The sequence below is a fragment of the Temnothorax longispinosus genome, chromosome 11, assembly GCF_030848805.1.
Source record: "Temnothorax longispinosus isolate EJ_2023e chromosome 11, Tlon_JGU_v1, whole genome shotgun sequence".
Lineage (NCBI taxonomy): Eukaryota > Metazoa > Arthropoda > Insecta > Hymenoptera > Formicidae > Temnothorax > Temnothorax longispinosus.
The window spans coordinates 18336548-18355800 of NC_092368.1; the positions used below are offsets into that span (position 1 = coordinate 18336548).

The following is a 19253-nucleotide window of genomic DNA, read 5'->3' on the forward strand; positions in this document are numbered from 1 at the left end:
GACAGCTTCCCACCATCATCAGCGAGAGGAAAGCAAGTTTCGAGAATAAAGAACTATCACTCTTTTTCTCTTTAATACGAGCGATCTAAATGTAACGGGATATTCGATAAATTGTCGATCGACGAATTTTGAGAAATAACTGAATAAAATGGAATTAATTTTTCCTTTTAAAACAACACTTAGTTAATTATTGATCTGAAAAACTCTATAAGTAAAGAGGTACAAACACGTAATATGATCTTTTATAAAGAAGGAATATATGATATATATTTTTAAAATAGTTTTTTCAAAATTTGCTATGTTTCTAATATTTTCTAATATTTTTTAAACGTAAGTAAATTATTCTAATTCTAATTAAATTAATTTTCTGATATCATACATTAATAGTTTCTAATATTTTTACTGAAATTGCAACATTCCAATAGGAGGATAAAGGTCAGTTGGCTAATAAATAAGGATGCATCTTGATCACGCAATTTATTTTTTATTAAGATTATAACAGTACTCAATTAATCGCTCGACAAGTGCTCGGCACGATAATTAAAGCGCTGTCAGAACCGTAGAAAGAGCAGACGTTGACATTATCGCTATGTTTTCTTAATAAGCGACGAATAAATTATATTTTGCGAAAATACAAGAGATAAGATAGGAACGGAAAACTCAAGGGGCAAGCGTGCGTGCGTAGTATATATAATAAGTAACTTTTGAACAATTATCTGAGGAATGCCAGGAAGTTGTGGGCACCCGGAAAGGAAAGCGCAAAACTCGATCAGGAAGAATATCGCGCAGCACGCGTTATCGATATCGTTACGCCAGGTAAAATGGCGAAAGGCAATGGACCACCCAAAGTAGGAAATACTTGTTACATGTATAATTCTTGAACACAAAATTTCCATAAGATGAATGACATTTAAAAACGAAGAACAAACGTCATTATTTATTCATGTCCTTCGACTTTCTTCGCACGTTGTTAATTTTATCAGAGAAAAACATACCGCTGATATATTATTATCTTTATTAGGATATATATCGATGAGCGGATGGATTTTTCTTAAGCGACTCATTCGATATCTTTCACATAAATTTAGAATATAGAAATATGAGTTATATACATTGATATCTCCAGCGGTTTTTCGCGATTTGGATCGACGAGCACGGACTACTTTCACTCTGATGGCGCTTTCCTGTAGTACCTCGATCGCCTTGGATTCTCGGCCTTCTTCTTAACGTCTCAACAAGTTTCCATTTTCCCACGACTCCACTCTCCGACGCTAGAAGATTCACTTCAACGAGATATTTATCGACGCTATTCAATGCAAACGTTCGGGGATCTGGGTGTCAAGATAAATCCCGAAAGAAATCCAGGGCCGGGAGACCAATCCGCGTGAAAGTAACAATCGCTCGTTTATTTAATGACATACCACTGCACTCCGCAACGTTCCATTGTGTAATAGCAAATTGATCTTCCGAAGTGACCGATCTAAAAAATGATTTCAAAATGTACAATTGGACCTTGACTTCTTCTATTTATTATGTACAAAAGAATTTTCGAAGAGACGCCACGAGGATATAAAGAAGACGCTAATCGACCGATGATAAAGGCCTATAATGACGCATTTACACTAATAAGTTATTGGCTTGGCAAGCTGGTCCCTTGCTGGGCCAGTTGCACGCGCCCGCGCTTGAATCGAACGTTAAATGAACCGGACAATTAAAGATGTGAAGGGTGAATTTCTTTTTCCACTGGTCCCAGTGGCAAGCGTAGAACTTATTACAGAGGCCGGGGTGTCTGAAGAGGCCTGGCCTGGCGCAATCGGTGGCACCGTTAATTACTTGGTCAGGATCGTCGTTATAATATTCTTCTTTTTCTTCTTCTTCTTCTTCGGTCTCTTCTTGCACTTCGTACTCCAATTTCTTGCCCATTCGACGACCCGAACGGAGCTCGTTGCTCCTCGCCGATATTCCAGTACCTGTCGCAGGTAAGTAAGAGGACGACGGCAGATTGGTCGAGACGCTCGTCGTTTCGTGTGGACTAATTTTAAAGGGTTGCGCTGGGAAATTATCGTAATTGGTAGAATAGTCGTCCTCTTCAGTAGAGCCGTCTCCAAGATCGACGTAAATCTCAGAAGAGTCGTAGTTGGACAGATCTACCTTGCCCTTGGAAGACTCGATCAGCTTCCTTGCTGGGCCGCGAATATTGGCGAAGGGATCACCCTTGCACGTGCACTCTGCTCCGAGTTTACCCAGAAGAAGTGGATGAAGATCGCTCCATTTGATAATGACCTTGCCCTTGCCTTCGGGCGATTTTGTGGTAACTTCATATGAGAAAGGAGCTCCATATGTCAAGGGACGGACGCCGCTTGGCGTTGTGACAGCGAAGCCACTGCCGAATCCTGAGCTCGTATAGGTGTCGTATTTAGTTGGCGTGTATTTAACGGTGCCCCTGTCATAGTTTGTAATTAACTTGTCGATCTTATCCTTTGAAATATCCAGATTTGTCGGGGAGCCGCCGCTAGGGGTTGTCTGTAGAGAAGACGGAGTGGTTGAAAATCCTATGCCGGGGTAGTTGGAGGGCCTGAACGTGGTGGGCGACTGGAACGTAAAAGGACCTCCGTACGAAACGTCGGGGACCGATGAAGGTTTCTTGTATGTTACCCCGATGAAGTCTGGTCGCGACGTTACCGTAGATCCCTCGTACTTTGTGGTGGACGAAATTACGCCGGATTCAGTCGACTTCGCCGGGAGGTATCCCAACGACGGGCTAAAACCTGTCGGGCCGCTTGAATCGGTCCTTTGGATAGGCACTCCATAATCGTAACTAGACGTGGATACTGATGCAGTTTGCGAACCGCCCGTTCGTTGGGTGAACCGGTTATCAGTTGACACGGACACCGGAATGGCCGTCGAGGAAGTTACCGTCTTGTAACCAGTGTCGAACGGTCTGACAGTCGATACACCTACCGGAATCTTCTTCGATTCGAAAATAGTCGTACTATAAATCTCTGGCTGTTCAGTGGTGTAAATTACGGGTCTGGCCGTTGACGTTGGTAAGCGGCTGAAGAACGGCGTCGATGTCGTAACCGGTAAATTATTTCCAATTGGTACAATCGGCGTTGAGGAGAACGTGGCGCCGCTAGTTCCGAATTGAACAGTCGGCTTGGGATACGAATAACCGGAAGTAACTGGTTGTATGGTGAAGCGACCACCTGGTGCGGCTGTCGAGGAGTAGCCAGGTGGAGTCAAGGTGACGGACAAACGGTCAGTAGACGATGTTCTGGTATACCCAGCGACGTTTCCCTCGAATGCTTTTTCGCTGATATTATCGGGACTATAAGTAGGCCGACGATCACCTGTGCTTACCGAGAAGCTACCGCCACCGCCGAGAACAGCGGTGGTTATACCCGTTCTGGTTGGACCAGTCTTCGTGAATCCACTTGGAGTGAAAATGGATTTACTCGAGGAATATCCCGGAGCAACGGTAGTCGAGCCTCCGAAAGTAGAACCAAAAACACCAGCAGTACCTTCTTTTCTACCAGGAACGATTGAGTCGGGACGAATGGAGCTGGTTGGCCTGTAGTCCGGAATGTCGTTTTCTGTATACTTGCTAGTGTCGTAAGCGACGTTGAATGTACCGCGTCCTTCATCGGTTCTGTAACCCTGAGGAGCAGTAGGTATTGGAGTGCTACTCGAATAGGTGCTTGAACCGCTTGCAGGGCCGCTGATGCCGTGATAAGTTGATTGTGACTCGTACGTTTTATGAGTCGAGCTCTCGATGGTCGAACCCGGTTGAATGGAACCTCCTATAGATACTCCAGGAGCGGTTTGTCCGGAGATAGCGACGCCTGGGGTGGAGTCACCTTTGAAAAAGACACCGGCTGTCGAAGGACCGCTTATTGAAATTGCAGGACTCGGTGTCCCGTATATTAAAGTTCCCGGACTGGCTGATCCGCGATCCGCGGTTTTCACTCCATCGCTGATCGCATAGCCCGGTGTTCCGGAAGAGGTGGCGACATAGCCAGGTTGGACTCCTCCGGTTAGGACAGTGCCCTGGCTAATGACAGGGGTTGATACCGCTCCAGGAACGTTCCCGTGACTAAATACGGTCCCCGAGAAAGAGTCACTGGTAATAATATTTCCGTCCACGCTACTCCCAGTTTGAATCGCACCAGTAGTGCCTCTCTGAACGTCGTGGCCGGTAGGAATCTCATTGCCGTAAATACTGATGTTCAAGCTAGGTTTCGCGAAATCAGGTTTCCCGTAGCCGCCTGTTAAACCGACTCCGCTCGTTTCGGCTCCTGTTGTTCCAATCGAAGGATAAATCGGTTCTCCGTGCAGTATGAATACAGGAATCGTGTATCCTTCCTCATTGTTGTATTTATTGCCTGTCGAAGATGCGCCTGTTGGTCTAGGAGTAATGCTCACGTGCCCTGTAGGCTGTGGAAATCCTGAGGTTCCCAGTTCGGGTTTTGAAACACCGCTAATGAAATCGGTTTCTGGAACACGACCTAAACTCGTTGTGCCGTACAGATTTGATTCTATCCCAGAACCAGACAGATTAATGTTACTTTCGGTAGAGCTGATGCCGCCCGTAGCTTTGGAGTATCCTGCGCCAGTCGATTTTCCGTACCCTATTGTAGTTGATCCCGCGTATTCTCTATCAGTCGATCCTGTGAATTCAACATTGCCACTAGCACCGTGATAGGATACAGATCCAAATGATGGGCCAGTTTGTCCGAACGATGGACTAGTTTGGCCGAATGACGGGCCAGTTTGGCCGAACGATGGCTGACGTCCAGGTGCTCCCGAATAAATACCGGTAGAAGCCGAATAACCGTCGGCATTAAGCATGTTAGAGCCTGCGTATATATTCGTCGATTCGACATATTTAGGACTAGTAGATCCTACTTGGACATCAATGGATCCTCCTGGAGCTCCTCCCGGAGTTCTAGAATAACTTGTATCTATTATCGGACTAGTCGTACTTCCTCGTACTGTACCTCCTGCATAGCCTCCCGCTACCGAACCAGGATAGTTTGAAATAGGTCTTCCCGAATAAGTTACACCTTGCTGCGTCAAATGACTTCCACTAGCAGTTCCGGAATATTTTCCCGTTGTAGATCCGGAAAAACCTCCTGCAGTAACTTCTCCCAATGCTCCCGTATTTCCTGTATAGCCTCCCGAACTGGGATAGCTCGAGATAGGTTTTTCCGAATAAGTTACACCTTGCTGCGTCAAGTGACTTCCACTAGCAGTTCCGGAATACTCTCCCGCTGTAGATCCGAAAAAACCTCCTGCAGTAATTCCTCCCAATGCTCCCGTATTTCCTGTATAGCCTCCCGAACTAGGATAGCTCGAGATAGGTCTCTCCGAATAAGTTACACCTTGCTGCGTCAAGTGACTTCCACTAGCAGTTCCGGAATACTCTCCCGCTGTAGATCCGGAAAAACCTCCTGCAGTAACTCCTCCCAATGATCCCGTATTTCCAAATCCAGTATTAAATCCACCAGATACGGAGTATCCAGCACCATCTTGACCAGATACGGTATATCCAGTATCGCCAATTTTACCGCTCGATGTAGAATATCTCGTGTTACCTTCTCCCACGACGATCGTACCAGATGGTACCGAACCGATCTGTATACCGGGTGATCCGCTGTACGTCGGAACAGAAGATACCGCGCCTCCATATGGGGTGGATTTAGAATAACCGATACCGGTTTGGCCGGACGATCCTACATGTCCGGGAACTGTTCCAGCGCCGGAAAGCGAGATACCAGGACGTCTATCGACATCTCCCGCGGTGGACCCGAAATAGTTTGTTCCGTGGATACCGGCACCGGTCGTTCTAGAATAGTCCACGTTGGAGTAATCCCTTCCCGCCGTGACGGAGTATCCCGGTGAACCGCTGGTGACGTAACCACCTACTCCACCGCGAGTGGAGGATCCTGCGGTATATCCTCCATAGTTGTATTCCGTTTTGCTGTAGCCTGACCCGGATTCTGAGCAAGCTGGGACCAGCCAAGGCCACTCGCACACCAGCTTCTGCTCGTCGAATACCAAGCCGTACGGACAGCGGAACTCGAACGCCATTAATTCCGGTCCACCTGTCGATTCCAATAAAATTTGTATCGCACGGAAAAAAATGATTTGCTACTATACGGACAACCAACATTTTTTGCTACGAGAGCTAATTAATTTTGCAATAATAGCAAAACCTTTTGCTGCAATAACAAAGTTCAGCAAAACTGTTTGCTATTGCAACAAAATGTTTTGCTATTATTGCAAAATTAATTAGCTCTCGCAGCAAAAAATGTTAGTTGTCCCATATTTAACAAATAGATTTGCTGTTGCAGCAAAATTTTTTTTTCCGTGCGTACATTTTGTGTAATGAATTTGAATAGAATGGATGAAATAAATATGGATATTGCAATGTGGTAAGGATTAGATAATGCGACATGTTCTGTAATTATAACGCTCTTTTCAATGAATAATGCATAAGGTCCTGTGTATGAATGCATGAATAATTCATTACGCAAGAATTGTCGCGCACCTAAATCCATGCAGGCGAAGAACCAGCGGCAATTTTGTGGATCCGCGTAATAGCCGGCTTGAGAGCACTCGAATCTCTTCGGTGCGACAGGCGCAATCTCGCTGCTACCAGGACACGGCGAGCCCTCGGGCAAGGAGCCCGGCCAGACGCAGACCTCCGTGCGCTCGTCGAACGACAGTCCGGCTGGACAGTCGAATTCGAAGACGGAATAGTCTTCTATCGCTTGATTGAATTTCACGCAACGATAGAATCTGTAAAACAAGTTATTTATTGTGTATTCGAGTTTATAATTGTAATTCTTCTGGCTTAATCAGCTTAAATGATCATTGCTGCTGTTAGCTATGTATAATTACCTATTGCAACTCTTTGGATGGACGAAGTAGCCTTGCCGTCTGCAAACGAACTCGGTTTGCGTGCTTTCGCGCACGGCTCTAATGTGCCCCTCGGTGTCTACTACACGAACGACACGGAAGTTGGACGTTTTCGCATGGTTTGGGTACGAAAATTGCATTTGCTGAAATTTCCAACGAATTATCGTAAATATGGAAAAAGTAACTTAATAAAAACAATCTTACATACATGAAGCTCATCTTCCAGCGCGTTAAGCACGGCTTGTCTCGATTTTCTCTTGAACTCCGTGAAGGAATGGTGAATTTCTTGCGCGAGTGGTTCTTCGCACTCGGTCTCCACATCGTTCTCTATATCTCGCACCGCCAATCCCGCCAAGTCCCGCAGCAACGCGTACTTCCCCTGAAATCAAATCTGTCGTACAGACTAAAAACGTCGGTTGTGCTTCGATAAAAACTAAATAAACGCTCTAAAAGACGTTCTATTTAATCGCAACTGATTTTTCTGTCGTACAGAAAATAAAACATCGTTGCTTCGACAAAAGCTAAATAAACGCAGAACGTTGTTCTATTTAATTTCGAATTTTCTTTACATAGAGTGAGTAACTGGGAAATCCGTGTGTGTACGCACCTTTATTCCGACCGAAATCTTATCTTCGAAAGCGATCCACGTTTTGTTTTGAAACGCGTACGGCGCCGTGAGATCCTCATCTCGTTCCACGGTCCATTCCCCGCTGTTTATGGCTTCGCAGAGCTACGATAAGGATCGGTTAGTTTGCGGATAGACACGCGATATTTAGCGGACACACGCGCCCGCTTTCGGCTAAACTGCTGAAATCGTAAGCGGATTCAATTCGAGAAAACACCCGTCGCCCACCTGTTTACGATCGATCGGCACAGGCTCCTTCTCCGTGGTTTCCGATCTCGGGGCGTTCTCGTCCTCGTTCTTCAAAGTGAATTTGTACGCACTGGCCGGCAAGGTCATCAAGATCTTCTGCTTGGGTGCTCCTAATCCACTTATCAAGTCTACCAAGCTGTCTGTGTTCAGCATGTCGAAAAGTCCCATCAGACGCGAGGGGTGAAAGGTGACGAAGGCTCCGTCTTCGTCCGTCATGTAATCCGTTGGCAGCGTAAACAGATCGATGTACCTAATTAAGAAAAAGAATAAATAGATAAAAAAAAAGAACGGAAAGAATTTATCGAACGTTTCATCAGAGAGCGGATAATAATACGTCACGTCAGTCGGGAACGATATTTACTTTATGAGTTCCTTAATATCAAACTGCTTGGCTAAATCCCCCGATCTACTGGGCAAAGCTAGGAAAATCCTCTTGTCGTAAGATTTGCGGATCATCTCATCTTTCAGACTCTTGACAAAATTATAAAGGCGCTCTCTCGAACCCGCCGTCACGTTCATCTCCACGCCGTCCACCTTGAACAGAGGGGAAAAACTTAATACCTTTGCAATTTAACATTTGCATTTACATAATTTTGTTTTACGAGTTTATCTTAACTAACATTTCTTCAGCTATACTTAATTATTAATTATTTGTATATTGAAATATATATCCACTTGTACTGTAATTATTCAATTCTCAAGTCATCTTATCTTCTCGGGAGATAAGATCTCGCTTCAAGATGACAATAGAAAATACCATACCTCTTTCATAACGGCAATAATCCGAGCGATAGCTTCCTGCCGTACCATGGCGGAGTTTCTGAGCGTCATCGCGGGGTCGTATATAGAAATTACAAATTGAAGAGAAGGATGCATCTCTTTCAAGGACTTCCGCAAGTCGGAGATATCTGGAACACCATTTTACTCGTAATTATTAATCCACTTTGGGATAAATTTAACTCCAATTTGTCGGAAATTTCGTTCAAATCTATGTCAATCATATTCCTGTCTCATTGATATTCGATAATGCTAATCTTGTCACTTCTATCACAAACTGTCTTGTTGAATCCTACACTTCTAATGGCGATGCGCAATTTCGTAATGGCTTGAATAGCCGAGTTACAGAGTTACGGTGCTTCCCTTGCTGTTGCGCTTACCGGAAACCGAGAGATTCCGCACGTCATGATTTTGATGCACCAATGTGGTACAGCTGCACACGGAGCCGACTAAAAGCTGCGCGTCGAAGGTGGAAGTATAGCAGAGAATCTCTCTGACGGGCGACGTTTCGGACATTCTGCAACAGATTAAAAAATACGCGTTTGATTTCACTTTGCTGTGTAAGAAGTGCGTTCGGTTGAAGAGAGCCAGAGAAGCGGAAGTCTCAACGGTTGACATCATCGGTCACAGTGCGTTATTGTGATCGTGATTATGCCAGTTTTTTTGCATAGTCACGCGAGCTCGCTATCCACTCTCTAAAAAAGAAAGAAGCAACTCGGGGAAGATGATCCACGGGAGATTAAAAAGCGGATTACACGTGTCTTATTAATATAATAGACAGTCCCGGATACATTAAAATAATAACCGTGCAATTATCGCGCGTATGATTGAGCGTATAAAGTTGCGTACGGATTGCGCGATGCTTGCGAATTCTTTGCATAAACGCTATTTCTCACATGTAAATATTACAAATGTCATTTACGCCACGTGCGGACTCGCGCATTCGTTGAATCAAAACGGGGAAAAGCGAAACGAGTTATCTCTCACTGAAGACGGACGCAAAAGGATTTATTTGAAAACCAAAAGCGTACCGTACATTTCACGTTTCACCTTCGCCTTAATTAATTTTGATAACTCAGGCATTAATTTTGATAAATCGGAGCACGCGCACTCCATTTTATTTGCACGACCGATTTATGTTAATCCGACTTATGTCGGACTCGGAAGTACGAGAGACACAAAATCTTCGTATCACCGACATGTGATCCCGTTAAAGCGGTTTCTGAATTTCAAACGCACGCGAATGCATACGATATAAATGGTATCGTACTTGCGGATGGTCGCTTCAGTTGCACGTGGCGTAATTCAACCTTAAAGGACGCGGCGTATCCGATACGCGCCGTGTAATGCAATCGGCAGAAGATCGCTTTTCGCGTCGCATTCGTTCACATTTCGTCGATGCGTGCTATTTAATCCTTTGAATGTACCATTCAATTTTCACTTTACGGAAATTGTACGCAACGTAATCAAGAATCTATTTTTTTTTATGTCGACGAATGTATTCTTTGAAATCATATAAAATTACATTATATTATTAAAGAAAGACATTTCGACGTTTATTGATTTCTGTGAAGATTTATTTGCAAATGCATATAATCGAAATGATATGAAAAATAAGACGTTTTGTTCTTCATTTGTTCCGAAGATTTATTTGCAACAAGTTTTTAATTTTTGTTGCATAGAAATGATTTATATCCAATTATCAAGAGACACGGTAGTGTAACGCGCCAAGTACACGCGAAGCGAGACCGCACCGTGACTCTTTTACGCGACGCGATTTTGATTTATATCCAATTAACTTTTCTAGTTAAATTCTGCTTAACAGAAGCATCTAGATATAAATAATTTTTATATACAATTAAAAATAAAAGCTTTTTGTAAGTAAAACTAGACAGAAAATTTTTTAAGCGATGAGAAACAATAACATTTATTTTATATAATATATAATTTAACATAATTCTAAAATAAACTAATGAATAGATTACTAGCATGGATTAATAGCTTAATTTTACTACATTAATTAATAGATATTTTTAATTTTTATTTAAAAATAAATGATTTAATTTATTTAAAAGTTGCAATTAAATTGTTAATATATAAATTGTCAAAACGCAAAAATGTATTATTAAATTTATTTTATAATCTCTTTTAATATAAGCAATAAAAAAAAACAGAAAACATTTTTTCTTTAAAATACTTGAAGATATATTGAAGAATTGCTTTAATTCTGAATTAAAAAAAAAAGTTTTCAAGAATCACACTTACTCGCTGCTCCGAGCGCTATGAGCGCGAACGATACTAAGAGAGCACCACGACCCCACATTGCGTTTTCCACAGGGACCCCCGATCAGGAACACCGAAATCGCGATGGATCACAGTCGGGGTCGATGCTGAAGACGCAGGAGATCACACTCGAACTATTGAACGTCGCATATCGGCATCCCGCATGAGTTAACGAGTTAATCTTCTCTTTCTTTCTCTTTCGCACCCTCTCCGTAAAATTGGAGGAATCCGATGATCCTTCGAGTTCGAGCGCGCGTTTTACACTGAAGTATCTGGAGGACGTGTGCTCTCTTAGTAAACCCTGTCAGTCTCGACCGGATGGCTGCGAGGACCAAAGACCGAAAGGGAAGGCACCGCGAGTACAGGCCGTGGTGAGGCGAAAAAAGAGGGAGAGAGGCCGGAGGCCATCGGGATCGATGGATCGCCGGATCGCGGGTGGGGTACCCGGACTGTGTCCCAGATCGGGACACTTTCCGCGTTACGCGTAACGATGCACGTCGCGAAATAAGGTAACGCACGCACACCGCGAGTGCGAGTGCAAAGCGTCTTTCTTCTTTTTCTTTTGTCGGGCAAATTAAGCGGCTAACTATTAGAAATCGCGGATCGCGGACGGTTATGGACAGACAGTTGGTAGCAATTAGCCACTCAATTCGTCTCGTAACGAGCTGTCGTCGAGGTATCGTGGGAGTTACGCTTCGCGCGATAAGATTGATTCTCGTAACCGAATATATCTTCGGGTTGAACTCCGGCTAGCGCGGTCTCGGGCGTCAAGTTTCAATAAATCGAGCATCAGGTGATCGCGTCGGAGGATCGCACCCAGCGATTATCAGAAACGCGCGCCGCGGTCGTTCGGATGGAACTACCACCGTGCGTAATACAACTCCGTTCTCCCAATGTAACACGAGAGTCGTCCAACGGCTTGGTATCCGTGTTGCTGTATTAGCACTGACGTATGCTAATCGATGATAAATTCCTCTTAAATCCAGACGGTTGCATCATTGAATCATCGCCGTCGTATGGAAACGCTAAACTTCCATGAACTTTTATTTTTATCAGTATTTGATCCCTTTAAAGAGAAAACAGCCTACAAATAAAGTCTGACATTCCAGAGCCATAGGGCGAATCTTTTTATAATTTTCCTATATATATTGGAGTAGAAAGATTCTTAATACGACTTAATGAGATACTTAATAAGACCTTTTTCAAGGCTATCTTTTTTTTCCAGAAGCCCATTCAATGTATACTGTTTATCTTGAAGAAAATTGTCATTTAATAGTTTCGCATCATCTGAGAAACTTGTAACAAAGAAGATCGAATGTCATCAGTTGATTTTGAAACTGATGTATGATCTGAAGTCCAGGTCGGCGAACGAAATCGAAAGGACCACCGAATGAATCAACAATAAGCCTGATTTGCCGATATGCCGTTTCTGCGTATTGCGTCATTTTTGTCAGTGAGCGAAGCTACTATTACGAAGGCATTATTACGATAAAGATAATAAATTACTTTAATTCAAAGAGAGAAAGAGAAAAAGAGAAAGAGAGAGAGAGAGAGACACTCGACGCCGTAACAACGCGCTTCTGCTTTAATGCTTTCATTGTTATCTATGTTGTTGATCACATTTTCCACACTTTATTTCTTCGATTCTAAGTATTCGCCTTGACTCGCGTAATAAGAAAAGAGAAAGATTTAGAATACCTTAAATCTTTTTGCAGTAAAAAGATTATTATCTATATAAAAGTCCACTTAAAATTACATGACAAATAAATAAAATGTTTATTGCTACTCATCGCTCATTAGTTGCATATATAATTTTATTTGTAAAAAATGTTTTGTTTTTAATCGCGCATAAAAGTCATTTATACCCAGACATTTCTGCTAAATAAAAATCAGAGAGAAATGTCTAGATATTAATAATTTTTTATGCACGACGGGAAATGGAGATCTTTTTGCAAATAAATCTTCGGGATCAGCGAAGAACGAGACGTCTTATTTTTCATATATAACTTAGAATTAAGTAGAAGCTTAACGTATAAAGTCCGGATGTAAATGATTTATAACATTGTGAATTAAAGAGTTTACATAATCGGAAAAGCAGCTATCTCATTACAAGAATCATCCATGACTAATTTATTCATCGCGAATTACCAAGCGGATCGATTATTTTTCCTGAAAGATCTATTTTTAACCGTTGCCACAAGGAAAAGATTTTTATAAATTTGGTAATATATATTATCGGTAGGTATGTCTTTAACAGATCGTAATTTAGGATAAAAATTGCTTCGAATTTTTTTCGCAACAATCTTAAACATTATTTGACTGTTTTGCAACGTATTGCAAACTCTCTGCGACGTACAATCGTTTTGCGAGCGCAAGAAGCTGAACCGGTGACACACGTGGGAAACAATGAAGTGATAATGAAGCGATACGTAATTCGGATTCGCTGCGGGCGATCTGGTGCGATCGTAATGGCTCACGTATATCCCGCTTTTGCGCGATGAGGGAAAGGTACCTCTCTCGGAAAATTACGAGTCGCTCGTAAAAAAGGCAGCGGTCACTTGAAAAGGAGACACACTTGCGTCCTAGTAGGCGTGCGGAGAGGCCTTTTACAAAGCGCGATCGTTGCACGCTGACGGCTCCAGAATATGACGCGTGTGCGTTCCTCTGCATTCGCGCATGAGATCGGGGGTACTTCTGCGGTACACTCATACTAAAGAGTCCGTGCATTTCGCCAAATCCGGCGTGGTGCGTCACGCCGACATGTAACAAGAAATTCATTAAAAAAAAATGAACGCAGTACAACAGTACAATATTGTCTGGCAATATTATATTCTAGATAAGGTTTTTTGTTTACACGCAAATTATTCTTAATATATTTAATGATTCTTATGATTCTTATCGAATGAGAGTGATTTGTCACCCAGCAGGAGCTTTCTGAAGTAATCGAATTTAATAAAAAAATAACGATAGGAAGGTACTTATATTGAACTAGTTTTTTAAGTAAGTGGGCTGCCACCCTCCGGCCGTGAATTCTTTCTGGTCTGTGATAGTTGGTCTCTATCATCACTACCGGATCCAAAGGACAATTGAATCACACGATTCGTGAGAAGATTCGTAACTACGTGATTTAAACGCGCCTAAATCTCTGTGTCAACGACAAACGTCAAAATTCTCTGGGAAAGAAATAAGTATAGGATAGTAAGGTCAAGATTAAAATAACCGTAACTAAAAGAGCGTCGAGCGAATGTTTGTTCCTGAATTGCGAAGAATGTTCTTAGGAAGGCACGGACATGACGGGGGTTTGATCAGTAGAGAAGGAAGAAAATGTAAACCAAAAATCATGCCTTATGGCCTTATCTAATTTAAGGCATGCATTTTTGTTTACATTTTCTTTCTATTAAGTTTTTGCGGTTTTATTTGTGATAAAAGAGCAAGAAAAGGGATGAAGCCTGCGTCTATTGCACTCCGCACCTTACACAACTTAGAGGAGAGTCATATGTTATAAAATCATATTGGAGAGTGAAAAAGCGCACGACGTTTAAGTTATAAATAAATAATAATTACATCTGCGTGAGAGGACAGAAACGAGCGAGGACCGTATTTCATGGGGGGGCAATATATCTTTGCCTCCGTTTACGTAAGCGACTTTATGGCGCTTTGGCGAAGCCCGAGGGTACAAACTACAACCGCGGGCGTGGTTCTTTTGCCGCGACAAGTGACTGCTATCGATGCGGTGGAGATATCGATCGATTTACAACTGTCGGCGAGAACATTGCAAACCTCGCGATTCCTTCGTCGGAAGGATCGCCTGGGTAAGCAACCTGTTGTGAAAACGCGACTTATTATATTAACGACAACGGTTTACACTATATTCCGTCTTCGCTTCATTTCGCTTCGCATCGACATGGATTCCTCTGAAATTCCATGCAAGAGAATTGTAGGAGCTCCTTGTACCACAAATGGTACAAAAACACGTACAAAAACCCACGTTCCCGTATAGTGACGGCATTCTTTTTGCAGCACGAGAAGAATGTGTAAAATTTCAAGTTTCAAAGCATCGCGTCTATTTTAGCTTGATGTTGTCTGAAGGTAACGCGATACAATAAAAAGCTGGAAAAAATCGCATTGTCTTTTAAACTTTCAAGTGCGAACTGAGCTTTGAAACTCTCCGATTCTATATCAGGTTATTTTTATTTATTCTGAATTTTAGTACTCAAGAACGAGTAAAATCGTATTTGAAACAGTTTTAATGCGTTTCACGCAACGATTGCTCAACGAGAGTCCGTTAATTAGCGTCACGTGTGTTTTGTAACGAGAAGCAAAATAGTACTTATTTATAAAAAGGATTTCCCGGTGACCATATGAATTTCTTCGACCTCGACTTTTACCATCCGGAAGTCATTCTTCTCCGCGTTGTTGTTGAAGTAATCGCGCGACAATTTTGTGAATTTTATTGGCCTTCGAGCGAGTACACCGTTATGCGAAACCACCTTCCTCATATCACACGAGCCTCATATCCTGCACCGCGTTTCTGATCTTTTTTTGTCAAAGTGCTAATTACCTGAGGACAGAAGATAAGAAATCACAGATGGAAGAAAAGAAAAGCAAAAAGTACTTATATATATATCTTATAATCTGTGTTTATATCTCTCTTACTTTAGACAACCAGAATAATTAAAATTCTAATTTCGCTTGTAACAGACTGTCACGATAAATACACTGGAGATTTAATCCGATCTGCCATTTTCATAACTAAGTGGATATTAATGCCGTATTGGCATAATCGCGTGTTCGACGTTCGACAGAATGCCATACGGGCAGTTATCACGTTGCGGTGGATTACGAATCAGCGAGGCACGCGGTAGATTATCGCATCGGGAGGATTCCTGTCACGCGACGTCATTGACGAAGTCCGGCAGGAATCCTTCGCGGCTTGCCCCGGGGGTCATATGTCTCGCGCGATTACGCGTCTCCGCGGACACGGAGACTAGTAGGAAATAATAATCCATATAATTGACGGATCACGCGGGAGAGACGAGAGGCCCGTCGCGCTCTTTTTGCGGAGCACACGTCCACGCACGCGTCCGCTTTCTCCAGAATTACGTCACACCGGGGCACCCCGTTTCTTTCGTCCGGTTACGGGACCAGACACGCCCGATCCCGATGCAGTCGCGTGCAAATTCGCCGAAATTCTTTCCGTCTTCGGTCTCCGCATCGAGTACTCAAGTATTCAAGTATTTGAGTACTCAGATATTCAAGTATTTATGTATTCAGGTACTCCGGTACTCGAGTACTGCAGCACTGCAAATCCAAGTGTGTTGTTTTTACACGCATAAACGTCTAAAAATAACACGTTAGACTGAAGCGCTTTTTACATGTTTTTTTATGTGTTAAATTACGTCTACATCGTTTAATTGCGTATTAAATTAAAAAGTTAATACGTTCAATCGTGTTAAATGACATGATTTAAAACGGCTAGAAATGTATAAGAAGAGCTTCAGCTAAAATAACACACTTGGATTTGCATTGAGTGCATTTGCATGGTAAAAGGTGCTTAGTAAGATGCTACCTAAGCATATTTGTGTATCTCAGTTCTCTTTCACATGTTGTTAAAGATATAATAGTAATTATCTTTTGCGACTTTAACGGAACGTATGTATCCATACTGCTATGAATAGCATTATGCTAATAATAAGGGCTAATAAATATTTCATATAATGGGACATGCTTATTCCATAAGTGTTAATGTTCCATTAGCATTGCGATATTTCTTAAAAGACGTATGTACTTTTCTAGAAAAAAATTATGCGCAATCTTCTTTTATGTCAAGTCTTCGTGCGCAAAACTCTGTCGTAACAGGCTACGTTCGACGACTCGTACGACCTGTTCCTTTCGTGAGTCAGTTCGATCTATGGGTTCGATTTTTCGACCGATTTTGTGACGAAGCTCCGGGCAACGTTTATGTCGGCTTCGTTACGTCGGAACGCTCGAAGGAAATCGCCGCACTATAGCATATGCCAAATAAAGAAATATTGACACTGAGAGGAAATTACTTTTCCGAATCTCTTATTAAATTTTTTAACAAATAATTAATTTTTTCTTTAAAAAGAGTGAGAAACGGCGTAAAGTTTTTTTTAGAAAACACATTTGTCTATTTCTTGTTTGTATAGTGAAACACTTAGAGCATGAAAACGACGTGAATCTGATAATTTAAGAATTAACATCCTTAAGTATACATATATTTATGGAAAATGAGTAACAGTAGCGCGTTGTTTAAAGGCGGGGGTGTAACGCATAGTGTAGCCTCAGGGAAATTGGAGCGAACCATTACTTTCGCCGCACCATCGCCCGCGGCGCGTCGTCGGTTGGTCAGTTGAGTAATGTTGGAACAACGGAATAGCGTTGCTAAAACATTGCTATTAAATGTGAAATATTAATTAAATATTATAATGTAATTAGGTCAACTTTTTAATAAAAATCTGATTTATCTTTATAATTTTAATCACGTTTTATTAAATTATTATAATTATATTAAACTAAATTATTATAATTTATAAAAAATCTATTCTAACGCATTCGCGTCTTTTTCAAATTCTGTTAACATAATAAAATTTTATTTGTAATATCTTTTGTAAACTTTTTAATTCTCGCTGAAAAATTCTGTTACTAATGATTACTCTAAAAGATGACTATAAATAAATCTGATGCAGCTTTTTAATGTAAAACGTAAAATCGCAATGCGATTTCAAATGGCTCTGAAATTTGAACATGTCCTAGTTTCGCTAACCCAATCACTTCTCGGTCTGCGTTTGACAAATTCACAAGGTCGTCTTCTTTACTTTCATAGACGACCTTCGGAAGATAACTCAGACGCGTGATAAATCCGTTGCACACGTTTTTATAAGCATACAATGAACTTCATTTTATTGCAGATTTGAGATATATGAAAGGATGAAATCGCCCCGCATCTCTCAAGTTTTAAAGCGCATGATTTAAAATAAGCGATCGGCTCTAAAAATTTCAACAATCAAAATATAAGTATTTCATTTTTTAAAAGTATAGAAATAAACAGTCGAAACAAATAAACTTGACAAAATAACAACTCTGATGTAGTTTCATCAATTATCTTGTTATGGGAAAATTAGTTTTAAACTGGTCGAAGAACTTATAAAAGTGAAAGGTTTAGTAACAGTTCTGAAACTGTCTATATACAGGGTGCTCCGGACTTATCGCATTTTTCTTCTTCAAAAAATATTTTTTGGACAAATCTGAAGTTAATTTTTTTTCTCAATAAACATGCGTTAAATTGAAGTTATAATTAAAAAAAAAAATTTTTTAACTTTTCTTTAAAATGAAATTTTAAGCAAAAATTATCTTTGAGACTTGATTATAAGACATTTGATGTTAAAACGTTAGAAATTGTTTAAAAAAAATAATTCACACACACAACACACACAAAAAATCAGGGAAAAATCTATGAATCAAACAAAGCGCATTGGACCACCTTATATATAACGCACATTTCTCACAATCAGTAGAAACCTTTTTCTCTCGGAAGAGAACAAGACTTCCTGCTCCCTTTTGTTTTTTATTTGCTTTATTTTAAGATAGAGTTAATCCGTGGATCTCCGGCTAGACTACATTTTTTTTCACTCCGAGACACAATGACAGTGTAACATACAGTTTCACCTACATTATCTGCGATCCAATTTGGCAGAGAGAGAGAGAGAAAGAGAGAGAGAGAGAGATAGCGTTATTTTTCAATTAGAATCCCGCTCACCCGAGTTTCTCTTCTGCAATGGCGATTGTTGTCAGTTTGTCGTTGCGTATGTCATGAATAACATTATGTACAATTCAGGGAACAATGTCGCCGACCTTCCCGAGTGATTTACCTTGCGAGGGCATCCCACGTAAGACTCGACGACACCTTTAATGGACGATGAAAGTAAATCCCCGTTTGGGACATTCGTTCCAATGTGCCGCTAATCGACAAACGCATCGTTAGTAAACGCGCTCGAGTTCGGCGAGGAGAGCACATGGTGTCGAAACTTGCACTGGCCCACCTACAACTGATTAATCGTGTCAAGGACCCATCGCGCCCATAATTCTCTTTTCACCTCGTATAATGTTCTTTTAACCCTGCGAAGTTTCCTGTTCAGATAATCAATTATAACATATTGATATAATAAAATTTAATTTAATATTCAAATATACCTATAATATTTATCTGTTTTACATTTGTTTTCAATTAATTTGAAAAGGAAATTATTTAATAGGAATTGACAATGTAATAGCTACATTTAATAAAATATAAACATAAAAATTGCAAAGTATATAGTTTTATATTGATTCTAACAATTTTGCTACAATAAGAGAGTGAAATATTACTTTCCTGAAA

The 19253-nt window shown here is 41.3% G+C and overlaps 1 protein-coding gene across 1 annotated transcript; it reads right to left on the reverse strand.

Moving 5' to 3' along the window:
• Positions 1–462: 462 nt before the first annotated feature.
• Positions 463–9075, reverse strand: LOC139821803 (uncharacterized). The gene is made up of 9 exons (XM_071793136.1): positions 8953–9075; positions 8558–8703; positions 8157–8329; positions 7775–8045; positions 7529–7651; positions 7130–7300; positions 6904–7064; positions 6551–6801; positions 463–6104 (listed from the first exon to the last, which is right to left on the reverse strand). The coding sequence occupies exons 2-9, from the start codon at positions 8669–8671 to the stop codon at positions 1618–1620; spliced, it is 5751 nt and encodes a 1916-aa protein (XP_071649237.1). The 5' UTR covers positions 8672–8703; positions 8953–9075; the 3' UTR covers positions 463–1617.
• Positions 9076–19253: the final 10178 nt, after the last annotated feature.

Coding starts and splice junctions, on each gene's coding strand:
- LOC139821803 (XM_071793136.1), bottom strand. CDS start 8,671: ATGCATCCTTCTCTTCAATTTGTAATTTCTATATACGACCCCGCGATG. Junction 7,652..7,774: donor TGCCGATCGATCGTAAACAG/GTGGGCGACGGG, acceptor TCCTTATCGTAG/CTCTGCGAAGCCATAAACAG. Junction 6,105..6,550: donor CTTCGCCTGCATGGATTTAG/GTGCGCGACAAT, acceptor TGGAATCGACAG/GTGGACCGGAATTAATGGCG.